At 42.4% G+C, this 15622-nt stretch overlaps 1 protein-coding gene across 3 annotated transcripts in view; it reads left to right on the top strand.

The window, feature by feature from the left end:
* znf385d (zinc finger protein 385D) overlaps window positions 1–13211 on the top strand; it is a 63682-nt gene extending 50471 nt beyond the window's left edge. For all 3 annotated transcript variants that reach the window (XM_031867329.1, XM_031867326.1, XM_031867328.1), the window contains 4 exons: window positions 3536–3871; window positions 5463–5647; window positions 7947–8048; window positions 11175–13211. In XM_031867329.1, coding sequence (XP_031723189.1) covers window positions 3536–3871; window positions 5463–5647; window positions 7947–8048; window positions 11175–11417 — 866 coding nt within the window. In that variant the 3' untranslated portion in view covers window positions 11418–13211. The remainder of the gene's footprint in view (window positions 1–3535; window positions 3872–5462; window positions 5648–7946; window positions 8049–11174) is intronic.
* The last annotated feature ends 2411 nt before the right edge of the window (window positions 13212–15622 follow it).

Below are 15622 nucleotides of genomic sequence, written 5' to 3'. Positions count from 1 at the left end.
AAACCAGCAATTTGTTAGAAAACATGTTCAAAATTAAAGGAATTACATTTCAAGTGTAAACTGTTTTAATGCATCAACAAATTGGTGAAAGCGTATGCATGAATTAAAATTACAATACATACTGTATATAGTATAGAAACATTAGATCTGCCCCATTGTCACCAATACTAGATCAAGATATCTGAGTCAGTATCGGCGCAATATTAGTATCGGTATCGGTGCATCCCTAATCTCAACTGCCCTGAGTAGAGAAGTTCAAGAAACTTGGAGTCTTGTTCACAACTGAGGGTAAGATGGAGATCAACAGGCGGATTAGTGCTGTGTCTGCAGTACTGCGGACACAGCTTAGTTTTTTACAGAGGTCTTGATTCAGTTACCGATGTTTCAACCCTCAGCTATGGTCATGAGCTTTGGGTAAGGGCCGAAAGAATGGATCGCGGATACAAGCGGACAAAATCAGTTTCCTTCAAAGCCTGGATGAGCTCCCCTTTAAACCAAACGGGGAAAAACAAATAGTTTAGGTGACGCAGTGCGCAGAATTAAAAGCATCACAGTATCACTTAGATAACCTGGCATCCCCCTCTTTTCTTTGGTAAAATTGTCACCATCATAACGTTTGAATCCCACTGGACACATTTAGTTGAGGTCAGAGTTTTGAGTTGACTTTTTGTGACCTGTAGTGCATGCTGCTATGGCTCGCATGCAGATACCCGGGAAAGAGCCCGTTGGAAATAATGGCCTTGCTCTCGCACTTCAGTTGCAAAAGCCCGGTTATAGATAAGTGGAGGAGCTACGACATCCTGAAGGAGCTCGAGAGGAGTAGAAATGCTGCTCTCTTGCTTTAAAAGGGGTCAGCTGAGATGGTTCAGGCATCTGATTAGGATCCTTCCTGGAAGCCTCCCTGTGTAAATAATTAAAATTAATATCTGACGATCTCAAGATTCATCTTTAAGCTTTTAGGGCGTTATCTATAGTAAAAATAGGGGTCGAAGATTATGTGAAATTGTATAGTTTTTAAATAATAAGGACCCCCAAACCCAATATCTCCTAGAATGCTTTATTCACTGAAGAAATTCAGACTATAATAATGATTGCTGATAGAGGCCGATGCACATGCCAACATGTACGTGAATAAGTGTTGTATTGGCACTTGTTTTTTTCCACTTCAAGCACTGATAAGAAGTAGATTTATAGGGTGGACTCTGTTTTGGCTGTTGGTTGTATTTTTGTTGCTGATTCAGAGCAGGCAGGCCTGCTGTGTAAATATAGCTAACACCCCGGTATGAGTGTGGAGCTTCACCAATACATTGACAGACTGCTTTAGGGAGGTTACTTTCAAATACCATCATCACTTTCATTTAAGCTTTACTTTGTTGCTCACCAACCCTGCCGAAAAATGAAGCATTTGTTATCATATAATTCATGATATTGTTACAAAATGTCAGAGCAAACCCTCCTGCAGCTTTCCCCCTCATTTCAATGCAGACGTCCTATTGTTTTTGTACATTTTCTTACCGCTTGCTTCGGTTCATTACTTTCAAGATTTCATAAAAGTGCAGCGAATTTCACAGTTGGAGTCAGTCAACTGTAAGAGGAGAGTATTACAACAAGTATAAATGTGCTTCAAACCCATTTCAAAGGTTAATGGATGAAAAGAAAAAAACCCACAGTGCATATATTTGCATAGATTTAAAGCATTTAGCTGAAGCTTTTATTCAACGTGCATCCGTCGCAATAAGCTGCAATCCTTGGATTCCATTCAATACCACAGCTTGACTAAATAGATTCACCATTCGCCAGAAGCTCTCTCTGATTCTTCTCGTGTAAAGGATGTCCATACTTCTTTCACCACAGGTTTTAACAGAAACATACCTGCTGCTCCAGATGTATTTTTTTAACCTTTGCCTGAAGTGTACCCCGTGACGATACAACCTGGAGCAGACGTCCGCTGGGATAAATGAGACCCACATATGATGGCTCACAAAAATAGCATGACATAATTCACTATTGATTTGCTCTCCTGGCTGGCTGATCTTCATTTTGTGACAACGGAGTGCGGAGAACTCGGAGCCATTGGCATCGATCAGGTGGCGCTCCCAAGGCAAAATTAAATTTTCGTATATGTGGCAGTAAGTCCTCTGTATTCCATACACTGACGTGTGGTGTTGTTTTATGAGTCAAATATATTGATCGACCGCTGTCTTCGTGCCTGAAAATATCAGACATTTCTTTCAGATAACAGTAGCTATTTGTGTAACATATTAATGGAATAACAGTGAATTAAAGGTCAGCTTATCTTGCAGAGCTGTATATTTCAATAACAAAAGTTGAACATATGACATATGAGTAACTCATCATTTATATACTTTACCATCATTAACATAAATTGAGGTATACTTGTACTGCTGGGTATGGTCAATACAGTACAAATACCAGTAGTCCTAGAGTGATACCGATACCAATAAAGTACTTCATTAAATACCTATTATTTGAATGGAAGCTGTGTGAGTCCCTCTGGCTAGCTAATTGCCACCGCACTGCACAGCGCTCATACAGCGGTTACCGCTGAGAACGCCGCCCAACCACCCACGGTGGGCAGACTGGGTAGTGTAAGGCCCACCAGGTTAAAACCGTTAGCTCTGCCAGCACTGTTGCCATTGTTAGCACTGTTAGCATTGCTAGCACTGTTAGCTGATGGCTGCTGGTTGAGACATCTCCGTGTTCACAGCCATGTGCAGGCCATCACGGCTGTGCGGGTTGTTTTGCTGCCGCGGTAGCCGGCCAATCTCACGTTGGATTAAATGGAAGAATGCTTGCAGTGATTATCTGCAAGCAAAACCATACAAACAGTCTTTTTCAGTTCAAGTTTCGACATTTTGCGTCACATTAGAAAACTAATGCATTGAAGCTTAAAATCGCCTAGTGCGAGATTCTTTATAATCCCCACATTGTGAAATGTTTACAACCAGGTTATAATCAGTTAAAATTGGAAATGTCCAACCCTGCATATCTTCTCCTTGTGTCATGAAAAGGCAGCATGTATTTATTATGTCGCTGGAAAAGTAGTCTGTTGTATTTTACTGTGGGGCCTTTTTCCGTTGTGTTCTGTGCGTCTTGCAGCGTTTCCATATTTGATCCTGTTTTCTAACTCTGTAGCGTATTTCCTAGTGTTACCAAATTGGTGAAGATGTTTTTTTTTTTTTTCAATGCCCAGCCCTACGTTCTGCTCTTCTTCAAAAACTCTTTGAATGTGGTTTTTGGCAGTGTCTTAAAACTAAAATGTTCACACGCCAACATGTTGTGCAAATTAACAGAATATCTGTCTTTCTTCCCAACTCTCACATTACACTAACAAAAACCCATCTTGTTACAGCACTCAGATTCAACTATGGAAATAATCTTGCTTTTAAATCCACATCTCAAAGTCTCCAGAGAACACCTATTGGTTGAATATTACATGAATATAACATCTTTGCCCCTAAATGATGAATGTAGCCGTATAATTCAAAATAAATAATCTATTTCCTCTCTGCAGATGGCGTTCCTGGAGCGGTGCCCCTACCGTTATCCCCTGTGATCAGACCGGCACTGCCCTTGGCATCCTTGACGACCCTCACGATGCCAACGCCGGCACCTGTGGCCTCGCCGATAGTCCAGAGCACCACGGCAGCCACTGCCCCGGAGACTACCTCGGCAGCTGGAGGGGACTCGACTCTCAACTCGCCCTTAGAACCAGACCTGGAGCCTGAGGTCAAACCGGAGGCGGAGATGGACACGGAAACAGAGGAGGAGAAAGCTCGACGTCTTCTGTACTGCTCGCTGTGCAAAGTGGTGGTCAACTCCACATCGCAGCTGGAGGCTCACAACAGCGGTAAGAGACGTCCGAGAGACATTCTTCTGCAAATGTTAACATCAATTGGCCATTTATAATAATTACGAGGTATTTGTACATAAGACAAAACACCTTGACTCGTGAAGTGAAACAAAGGGACTTTAGGTTTAGCCAACAAAACTGCTTGGTTAGTTTTAGGAAATGATTGTGGTTTGGGTTCAAATAAGAACACTTAACATAAGTTACGTAACTTGGCGTACAAACGTACGGTAAAATAAGTTATAGTTGACTTTAAGTTTCACACGGGACAGTGAAAGCGGTCTCATGGGTGAAAGTGCACTTTATACTATGTGTCATGACTTCCTCCTTTGCTCCAATCCAAATTACATTGCCCACTAAAGGTTGGCATCGTCTTCTTGTATTTGTATTGGTGATCGACCATGTCTATACATGATAACGGCCTTTTGAATCCACTAGTAGGTGTAGCAGGCCCCTTCCAACCCAAATCTATGAGGCTGATAACCTCTGATAACACCCATTCAATCTGCTGATAAAAGAGGTCCCGAGGCCGAAATCGAATAGTGAGAGGAAGTCAAGTAATCTATCAACAGGGGCATGACAGACACAAACACACTGACATCTTCTCCACATTTAAGCACATGAGTCCACACGAGACCTCAAAGCTACAGATAGCCAGGCAGTGAAAGGGTCCCATGTGAACTCATATTGATCAAGCTTGTTCAACAGAGGCTGTGTGACCCTTTCATTACCAGCAAGCTGAGCCATTGTTGTAAACCATTCCTGATAAATTGGTGGATGAATTTCCTCCAGCGTCTCAGCATTATGCTTTTGGCTGATGTAACAGTGAAGGAAGGGAAAGTCTTTGGGTACAGTGGTTGAGCCCAAAGATGACAGTTTTAAGAGACTTGGAACTGCTCATTTTGTATATAATAAATATATATAGAAAATAACCTGTTGGATTCGACTCTGCCAATATTAACTTCTGGATATGTCAACAGTATATATATAATGGAATCATTCCCAATCTGAGAGGAGACGAAGGGAGCACATTCAAACAAAACAAACAAAAACGTTTGAAATGTAGTGAATTTCCAGTGGTGTATTATTTTGGAGCATCGAGGAGAAGCTAGCTCAATCCATCATGAAAAATTGTCATTATTAATTTTAGCACTGCAGCTGTTGTTATGTCCTGTTCCTTTGATAATCACTACCTCGAATTGCGTTTCCTGAAGAAAATGCGTGGGAATGCACGTTGACATGAGCACCATCGGCAGGGAATCGAACCAGACGTAAAGATGATGTTTGCACATGAAAGCCCAGTCACTTAAAGGCTGACCTGAACATCAATGCTAACAGTGCCCTGCAGGGACATCCAAAAAAGGGAGATTTGTGGGAACCATGACACTTTGTGGGAATGAGTTTAACGGGGTTCTCTACTTTGATCTGAGACGTTGTAGTCTAAGTTACGAGACGACCCTTTAACACTGACCTTCATATTTCCCACACCAGAGACAAGATAACAGCCGTGAACCTCTGATCTCACCTTTCCCTCAGGCAGCATCTATTGGGTGAAGTAAATGTACTGACTGCTTCCTGTTTGAACCTGCAGGTACGAAGCACAAGACGATGCTCGAGGCCAGGACCGGCGTGGGCTCCATCAAGTCTTTCCCCCGGTCGGGAGTCAAAAGCAAACTGGCTGTAACAACCGTCAAATCAACAACGGGCCTGCAGAACAAAACGTTTCACTGTGAGACGTGCGATGTGCATGTCAACTCAGAGACTCAGCTAAAACAGGTGAGGGGGACAGAGGAAGACTGACAACTCTGAAATCCTCAAACGCTAACGAACTTCAACTTTCCTGCAGACTGAAGCTTTGAAAATTAAATTTAGGCAAATAAGTAAGTAAAGGAAAGACTTCAGTGTGAGATTTAACTTTTTGTTGGATTTAAGATGAAAATATTCTGGATAGAAAGATGCACCGCCACTAGTAATGATCTTACCTTTCCTCCTGCTGCGCGGCTGTCAAAGCAAAGCGTTTCCTGTCAGTAGTCTCTTGGTAAAGCATAAACAAGACCAAGCAATGAGGTTTCTGCTGCCGAAGTGGAGCTATAACCAAGTTTCTGCTAATCCCTCTGCTCAAATATAGCAAAGGGTTTCTCGTTGACATGATGTGAAGGAAATGAGGCTCGAGAGCTAACAAGGATCTCTGTGATAGTTTCCTTAGTGTGGCATGGCAGGAACGTGTATCTTAGTTGTTGCTTTAGGGCGCCCCACAAATCGTCTTTTCTTGTAGCTGATCATTCTGTCACGGGAGGGGAGGGGGGGTTTAATCCACTATACTTGAAAACCACTCGTTTTTTTCCTGAGCTATCCTTGAGATTCCTCCCGGAAAGGAGACAGGCTTTTGTTTGAATTTTTCATGCGGGGGCTTTTAGTGAGTACTTCTAAAACAGCAGCGATTCTCTGTGAAAAGGATCCAGCGTGGCAAATTTCAGCTACAGCTCGAAACCGGAGGAAAAGTGTGATTGTCAAATCCGCTGCAAGGACTTGTGAAATTTAGACAGCCAGAAATCTGCCTTTTGTTGTCCACGTGTACCCACACTGAATCATTTATTGGCTTGAGGTTACACAGGATTTCTGTGTTTTTCATTCCAGATTCCTGTGTTTTCTTTGTTTATTCAGATCCACCGGTCTCGGGTCCTCAGAAAAGCTTTCATATCACTTCCCATTGTCAACTGTATTTAAATGCAGCATTGTACTTCACCATGGACGTCTCCAGTCGCAATAAAGCTGTAATACTGTCCGCTTTGAGAGAGGTGTGTTTTAGTGCTGGCCTCTCCTTCTCTGTTAGTCAGGTTCCCACCTCAACCCATGATAAGCTATCTACCCTGAGATGGCTTCCAGCCTGAGGCTGAGGTAACAGGCAGCTCTGTCAGAAAAGCATAATGACAATTTTCACACTTTGTCTATGGACGATCCAGAGAAAGGTGCAGTATCTAAAAAACTGGTCAAAGTTTTCTATTAACCAGCTCATTTTTCTGACAAGTTATCTGTAGATCAGACGGTCGGATTGCTGTGGAGGTTCGTGATCCCCTGAAGATGTATCTTATGGTTCGATCTTTCCTCTAGCACCAATATCAGGCCACTTGCACACAAGAAACATCAAAAGATGCTTCCCACAGTATGACCCCGAGACTTTTCCTGTAGCGCAGGGATACCCAACTTGCTTCAAATGAACTAACTTATTCACAATACTTATGAGCTAAATTAACTTGGCACAAGGATGGACACATTCGAGGATGGTCTGGCGCTTGTTTTGTAAGTTCTATGAGTCTATTCTGATGCTTTTTATGCTTGTGTTTAGGTTTCCATGTTCAGGCTCACGAATGCGATATCTCAGGAACACGTTGATGTAATTTCTTCTGATTTGGCACAAACATCCACTTGGACTGAAAGATGATCCGATTAGAATTCGGTGGTTAAAGGTCTCTGTGACCTCATGGATGTCATTTGTAATGTGACTGATTTGCAGAGGCATACAACTGCACGTTGGTAATTATAGTTTCTATTCTGTCTCTGGCACCTTATTTACATTGAAAGTACTAAATAATCCAGCAAATTTGATGTTACTCTAAGGCCATTTTTTGCTGATTGATCTGTTCACTGCTGGTGAAAAGGGTTCCCAGGTACAAGTTGTTTCCCTTTTCCTCATTGTGGTTTCAGTGATTGCAAACCAGAGAGCTTTTTTTTAAACTTCAGCAATCATGAACGCGGCCGTGGATGTTCATAAGAGCTGGAAGCCTTTCTCCTTCCTGGTTATCCTTGGTATCTTTCGGCCTCACCAACAGCAAACTGTATTAGTTATTAAGTATTATGTAGGTGAACATTTTCATTCGAGCTAATGTGGATTTTAAGGTTACCGGTAGACACAAAGGATTAATCTTTTCTATTCTGTTTTTTCGTTACTATTGGAATGCAAAGAAGAAGAACATTTACATATTTAACCACAGTAGAAGGACATGCTTGTCATTCTAAACCATCTTGTGACTCGGGACCTGTCTGCCTCATTTAACAACCTATTTCTCCTCTTCAGCATATCAGCAGCCGGCGTCATAAAGACCGAGCAGCAGGCAAACCAGCCAAACCTAAATACAGCCCCTACAGCAAACCGCTGAAAGGCCAGACCAAGCAGCCGGTGAGTCTCAGTCATCTTCATCAGCAACAAAAGTCCTCGTGTCGATCACAACAGTCACAGTGACTGCAGTTATAATAGATGCATCAAGCCATGAGACGCTGTTGTTAGTATAAAAAGTATCATTCTGTCTTGCTTTCAAAAGAAATTTAGCAGTTTGATGTTTCTTTTTTAATCATCTTCCAAAGTGTCTGACGGCACCTAATCCAATGAAATGTCAACTTTCATAACTGGATCACCTGTTACCTGGCTTTTTATTAAAGAGCACTGGCAGGGAACAGCGGGATTTAATTTGATATTTTATTGACCAAAACGCCGTGTATCAAGGCTCCTCCGAGTCAGCGCGCTGGAGGCGGAATGCCGACTGGGGTCGAATGCTATTTATAAGCAATTGCAAATGTCAGTTTTAACTTATTTGGAGTAGCTCGGCGTGTGGTCCTCTGCGTCAGCGTCAGGCAAGTTTACAAACCGCAGAATGCGAGAAGTGAACTGAAAAGAACTTTTGAATGCTTTCCTCAAGCTGATTGTTTAACTTTCCGATTCTCGCGGTCCTATGTGGCAAACCCCCCTCGGCATTCTTGCACGCCAGGCGGATCTTGTTTTTTTTGAGTGCCACATGACGCAGAATCTGTAGGATGCATGAAGGAGCCATGTGGGGAAGATAAAGGAGCATCTGACTTTCCATCCTACAGAAGCTCTCAGAAGACGGCATTAATCACACCCACTGTTTGCCGAGACAAAGCACGGGGGTTACCAGTGTGGGGGAAATGACTTTTTGTGAAACCCATCATTGACTGAGTTAACGGAGAGGATCTCCTTTGATGAGCGGAGAGTAAAGAATGCCTCCCATAGGGTTACGATGCCTGAGTCAGTGATTGATAACCCGTGACGACGGCTGCCGTCCCGGTGCTGTGAGACCGTAGATTTTCCATTACTGATACACAAGATTAAGCCAGATAACTTTGGCGACCTTTTCACCCTATTAGGTTGTTTTTGGAGGTTTGGCCGTCTGTCGTTTCTTTTATTCGCTCTTTTTTTGAGTCTCCCTCAATAAAAACTCCATACCTCCATACTCACTCTTCAAGCAAATCTTCAATTTCTAATATCCAGAAAAAAAGGGCTTTGGATTCAGCATCTTTTTTTTGCCAATGGCTCTTGTCTAAATTGAAATTGTTAAGTGATTAAAGACACGTGTCTACTGCTGTTTCCTATGTCAGCAGCTGATTTCTGGCACCTGTTTGATCCCCTGCCCCCAACTCCCTCTGTGCCGGCACAGCCTTCGTGTCCTCAGACACTTTTCTGTTTATTCATGTGTCTAATGTTTGAGAGGGACACCGCCATGTTGCCTCTGTTGATCCAGGGTTGTAAGAATGAACAGTCTGGAAAATCATGACAACAAAACAGATAAACTGCATTTGTAAAAGAATCGATTAGCAGACTAAAATAAACATTTTGGGGATGTGTCCCCTTATCCAATGCAAGGGTAGAGGATGTCGTATGCTGCACAGACTGTAAAGCAGGGGTCACCAACCTTTTTGAAACTGAGAGCTACTTTAACGGTACTGAGCAGTACGAAGGGCTACTTGTTTGATACAAACTTCCTGAATAACAAAGTTGCACAGATCACCTTTTAATAATAATCATAATATATGTGAAGAGACTGATCACATGTCAATGTTAATTATTCCTCACAATAATTATTAACAATGATTGCGTATTTTGTTCAAAATCGCACCTGTTGTATTTTTGTAAATATTATCACTTCTAAAAAAATTTAGGAAATCATTAACTGTCATATCTTCACATCATGACTCGTTTGTACTAACCACTACCTTCGTAACATTTTTGAACAAATCATGAACTCTGTCCCATGTTTATACAAATGATCAGTTATGTAGAATAAAAAAATCAACTCTTTCACATGTTTAAATGAATCCTATTACATTAGTACTAATCACCACATTTTGGGAAATCTGGGTTAACTTTGCATGAAGCCTGCATGCCGGCCTGTAGTCTGTAGTCACCGACACCAGCTTTTATTTGGGTACCATTTTCTCCACGAAGAAACTAGTAAAAAGTCTTGTCTATAGCCGAGGGGGGAATCCAACCCTCCGAGGCACGCGAGCGTCTTTGGTCGCCTGCGTTCAAACCTCTAGTCTGGGCCTTTTCAATCGTACTGCGTTGCCTCGCTTCTACCCCCGCCACCTACGAGTTGTTGCCCCGCGGCCTGTTCTGAGGATTTACGGACCTGACGACTGTGTGCGCTTGCGGCGGCGCGTCCGGTGCCAACGGGAAGCGCCCGCCATTCGGAACCTGTAAAACCCAGTGCGGTGCGGCGGCCTCTTCCTTTTAAAATCTACATGAATGCAAGCGTTTTTGATTCAAAAAGAACAGAAACTACAATTTTTAGACGGAGCTCCATGGTGACTAGTGCTATTTTTAGAACATGCCTTGCGGGCGACTCACATGGTCCCTGCGGGCGACTAGGTGCCCGCGGGCACCGTGTAGGCTACCTCTGCTGTAAAGCAATCTGAGGCAAATTTATTATTTGAGATATTGAGCTCTATACAAATAAAATATAATTGAATCAAAAATGTGGTCGTTAAAAAAAATGTCAATCCCGGAGCTCAATGTGACGTCTTCAGATTGCACGTTCTTATTAAATTTACATTTAAAGCAGGAAATCCTCACATTTGAGATGTTGGGAAAAAGAAGTGTTGACTGTCAAGATATTTGTCGATTCACTTTCTGTCAGTATAATTAACTAACTGGCAAATTATTTAGGCGCTAAAAATTGGTTGGTATCGAATGTCCTGTCAGATTTGCGATCCCTTTTCTGAGCTTTTTGAACAAATAGTTCCTGATCTGGTTTTTATTTAGATATTTAACATTATCAGACATTGGCTTCTTTTGTTGAAATGAAAAAGGGCTTTGTTTGTATTTCACGCAGCGAGGTATTGTTTTTGGTATCTGTAGTGTTGAAAGTATCAAAAAGGTATTTCTAGCTCAGGTAAAAAATATAATTTTTATTAATGGAAGATTTAAAATGTTGATTTAGTTTAATTTAATATTTTTCGTGACGTGTTTCTCCACCCTGTGAACATACTGACTGTATTTTGTCTCCACCAGATAACGTTGTCCCTGGTTAAGGAGCGCCTGTGTCCGCCTCTCACCACTCAGATCCTCCCTGCTCACCTGGCGTCAGTGGCCGCCGCCCTCAGCAACGCGTTCATGCACCGCTCCAACCACGTCACCAACCACTACCCGACCCCTGCCCTCTTCCAGACACAGACCTTCCCCCCTGCACTGCTCCGCCCGGCCCCCGGGCCTGTCAGGACCTCCCACCCGCAAGTCCTATTTGCCCCTTATTGACCTGTTTGACCCGGGGCGGTTCTGCGACTCCCGTCAAGGACCGAACCATGTGCTTCACCCAGACCAGAACGAGGAGTCGCGTCAGCATCTGCACTCCTTCTATGCATCCGGGAACACCTTCTCACCTATCCTCACATGGATTATCCCACATTTAAAGCTAGACTTAACTGCAGCTACTCATGACGGATTTATTTCTCTAATCCCACTGAAAACTACGATATACATGCTTTCTGTGCCATCCTGCAGCCCCCGGCTCACAGCCGGACCCCGGACCTGGATCTACATTGTACCGCAATAATGTATAAGACTAACCCCCGTGAACTATGCAGTGTCATTATTTCATGATGCGAGGCACAGTTTGAGCTAAACTACAGTAGGGTTGTGCTTTTTGTAAAGATACAGCGTGGCACTAAGATCATTGCTTTAGTGGAGGATTACTGTCGCTCGTTATTTAAAAGGCTGTCACTGATCTTAAGAGCGAGCGAGTCCCTCCTCTGTTCATGTATGCACTTTAAGCCCCTCCTCTGTTGATGTCTACATTAGCTGGCTAGACTGTGTTAGATTGTTAGAGTACGTGTCGTGACGTGTGTTTTTGTATCCGTCCTTGCAAATCTGTATGTGTGTGTGCAAGCGTGTGCTTCTGCATGTGTGCTTGACTGGGTGCATTTGGACATGTGTGTGTGTGTGTGTGTGTGTGTGTGTGTGTGTGTGTGTGTGTGAGAGAGAGAGCTTCCCATCCACCATAGGCCATCCTAGTTGATACCCAGCACACATCGTCACTGACCATGTCTCGGGCCAGAGGGACCACAAAGGCTTGTGTATATTAACTGTCAAGTATGTAAAAGGTGAACAATTTCAAATAAAAAGAGTCCTAATTTGTTCATGCTGGTGATGTGAAGTTCAGTTCATACAGGACAAGTTCAAATCATAACTCTTTTAAATATAATATAAACGGACAAGAGAATCCCATAATACAGTACATGTATCTCTTGCTGTGAACTGAAGGATGTTCACTCTGTTTGTATCAAATTGTGCATTTACAGCAACACTTACCACCACATTGTGCTTCTCCGACGCACGAACACACTCAGACTACTTAATTCAAATTCAGAATACAGCATTGAAATTCCTAACACAAGTCCATTTCCACCACTACCAAAATATGCTTCAGCAGGATGTGCGCTCTCCTTCTTTGTATCACGACGTGTGCTTGTAATACAAAAACTGATCTATAATCCTGATGTCAATTTTAAATTATTTACAGCATCATATCGTATATATAACTAGAAAGAGCCAGCAGAGCAGACGTGTCCACAAGTGATGGCAAACGTATTACATTTGGGTATATTCACGCTTACTGGATGACAGATGACCTGTTGGAATAATAATGCAGCAGATTGTTCTCCAGCAGCGGCTGATGAGGCGACTGTACTACTTCACTTTACCTCAAAGGATAATTGTATTTTCCTTCCCGTCAACTAACCCCATGAAAAGAAAACATATATTATGTGCTAGTACATCTCTCAATACTTTATGATTCATGCTAATATTGTAACTATACATTTTATTTAGAGAGTTTATTCTACAATACATAAAGGCGCTTTAAAAAGAGATTCATGACAAGTAAACCTGTTAATAGCTTCCATGTGGAGATGCTGCCGGTGTTTCAGTTTAATGAGTGACCGTGTTAACTGGTGACTCTCAGCTAAATGCGTCATGCTTGCAGAACATGTAGTCTCTTCTAAAAACCTTTCAATCAATTTAAAATACAGACTCATCTGTGTTCATTATCGACGCCGATCATTAAAATAAGTTACTACAAGCAACCACGGACACGTTGGGCTGAAAGTCACCAGCTGACACGGTCACTCGTTAAACTGAAACACCCGCTGCTCTAAAAAGGTTGTGATCCTGTCGAAATTCTGTAGGACTTGACTCCGCTGTTGGACTATCGCTTCAAACAACTGAACACTCAACAACCAGACATTTTGATGCTGAATTCAGTGTTCAAAGCTTGCTAACTCGTCTGGATGGTTGGGGCAAAACACCTCTTCAGTTGCATATTACATTACATTAATTTAGCCAAAGCGACTTACAATTCAGATTCTATCACATTTCTACACCGTAGGCACAGCTACGGGAGCAATTTTGGGGTTAAGTGTCTTGCGCAAGGACACATGCGACTAGCGGAGCCGGGGTTCGAACCGCCAACCCTCTGATTGAAAGACGGCCCTGCTATCCACTTAGCCACAATCACCCCAGTTGCCCAAACATGAGCAAGGCATATTTGCACATGCCAAGTCACAAATATATATTTTCATTTAAGAAACATTTTAAGTAAATTCCTCAAAAAGCTGGGCACTGTCATTTTTTGTAGACGGTGTAAATTGGGTATTTGTTGGGGGACTATTTCCAGTCTTGGATTAATACACATTTACATTACATTACATTACAGTCATTTAGCAGACGCTTTTATCCAAAGTGACTTACAATTCAGAGTCTATCACATTTCTACACTGTAGGCACAGCTACGGGAGCAAAATTTGGTGCTCTATTGAGCATTTACAGCAGCAGGACAGTGGGATTGACTCAAAATAAACTACAATGTGTGTGTTCATGGTAATGAAGGAACAACCACTGCAACAGGGTGACTCGTTTGTGTTTTTAATAGTTTTTGGACAATAGAGTTCTGTGGCACGGAAGAATAAAATATATCAATATTTACTTGTTAGCAGGAGAATTTCCTTGTTGGTTTTGGACTCCTCGTGGTATTTGTTGACAATAACCCTAACCCTTATCCTTCAATGATCCGGGTCGCTGGAATTCCCCGTGTCAGCAACGTCATATTTGGACAGACGTCGGTCTAGTTTGTTTGTATATTTTCATCTTTACAATAACTTTAGCAGTTCTTCTCTAGCCTTCTCTATAATTGTCCTGTAAGCAAGTCTGAGACGTTGTACACCACATTGATACATTTGGCACAAACACAACAAACAAGTACAGAGTTAGCCGCACATCTAAAACTGATTGATGTGACCATGATGGAAACATTTTTCTGCAGCCATTAACCTGTTTCTATCAAAAACAAATGCGACTACGATGCAGTATACCGCTGTATTTACACGCAGAGGATTCAATAAAAGACATTCACGTGGCAGACAAACATTGGCCCATATATCAGAAAAAAATAATCACAGACACTGATGCTCGCATGCACACACCATAAATACATCCACGATGTCTTGACATCTTAGAGCCCACATGGCTTTGTTCCATCCAGGAAATAACATCACTGACAAAAGCAAGCCCGAGCGCTCTAACTCTGACATTTTTGGAGGGACCCCAATTCACCACAACACCATAACTCATGCGGTTCATATTAAGCTCAGTGTACAGTCTGTGAACTTTTCCATGAACCCTTAAGCTCATTCATCCATCCCTCGTTTGTAGCACATCTACCCCCCGAACTCCCCAAGGCATGAAAGATGGCCGTGCAGCCAGATGAGGGAGCCTCTTTCCCCCGCTCGCTCTCCAAAACCAATACAGAATCTCTGGGCCCCATCTTGCTTCCATTTAATCTCACTGGAGCAATGATCACAAACATCTGTAAGTGGGATGCGGAGCCTCTCTATCTGGCTGTTCAGGAGAGCCATCAGCAGAAAAACACTGCCTGACTGCTTCGCCGTCAGCGGGGAAAACGCTGTGAACAGCTGGACTTCCAACCAAGCGAGTGGTGGAATGTAGAATACGCCTGAGTGTGACTCAGAGAGAACGTCTTAGTTCTTGGCTCCAGTTTATCACCAGACTAATACTGAAATCAAGTGAACCAAAGCTGAAGCCCGTTACAAGACAATGAGTACAATAATGATGAAAAACACTGACATTAAAGGCTTGTTAATATCAATAACCAATAGTGAGTGAATATGTGTACCTGAAACTAAAAAAATACAATATAAAACTAGTATTTAACATATTCATGATCATCAGGCTATGGTGCAACAGTTGATATAATGAATAATTAACAAACAGGCTACGGTCATAATTTACTGCGTAATGTTTGGTATGAATGTTCACTAACAGCAGTTGTTTTACACTAGTTACGTTACGCTGATACGTTTTTACAAACCATGATCTCTTTTCTAAGCCTAAACCGTGTGATACAAGGTAGTGTGAGTGTGATACAAGTGGTGATACAAGGTAGTGTG

This window comes from Anarrhichthys ocellatus, unplaced genomic scaffold (genome assembly GCF_004355925.1).
Source record: "Anarrhichthys ocellatus isolate YVR2014 unplaced genomic scaffold, GSC_Weel_1.0 scaffold39, whole genome shotgun sequence".
Taxonomy (NCBI): Eukaryota; Metazoa; Chordata; class Actinopteri; order Perciformes; family Anarhichadidae; genus Anarrhichthys; species Anarrhichthys ocellatus.
Note: the sequence above shows the minus strand (reverse complement) of the source record. Positions and strands in the feature narration are given on the sequence as shown.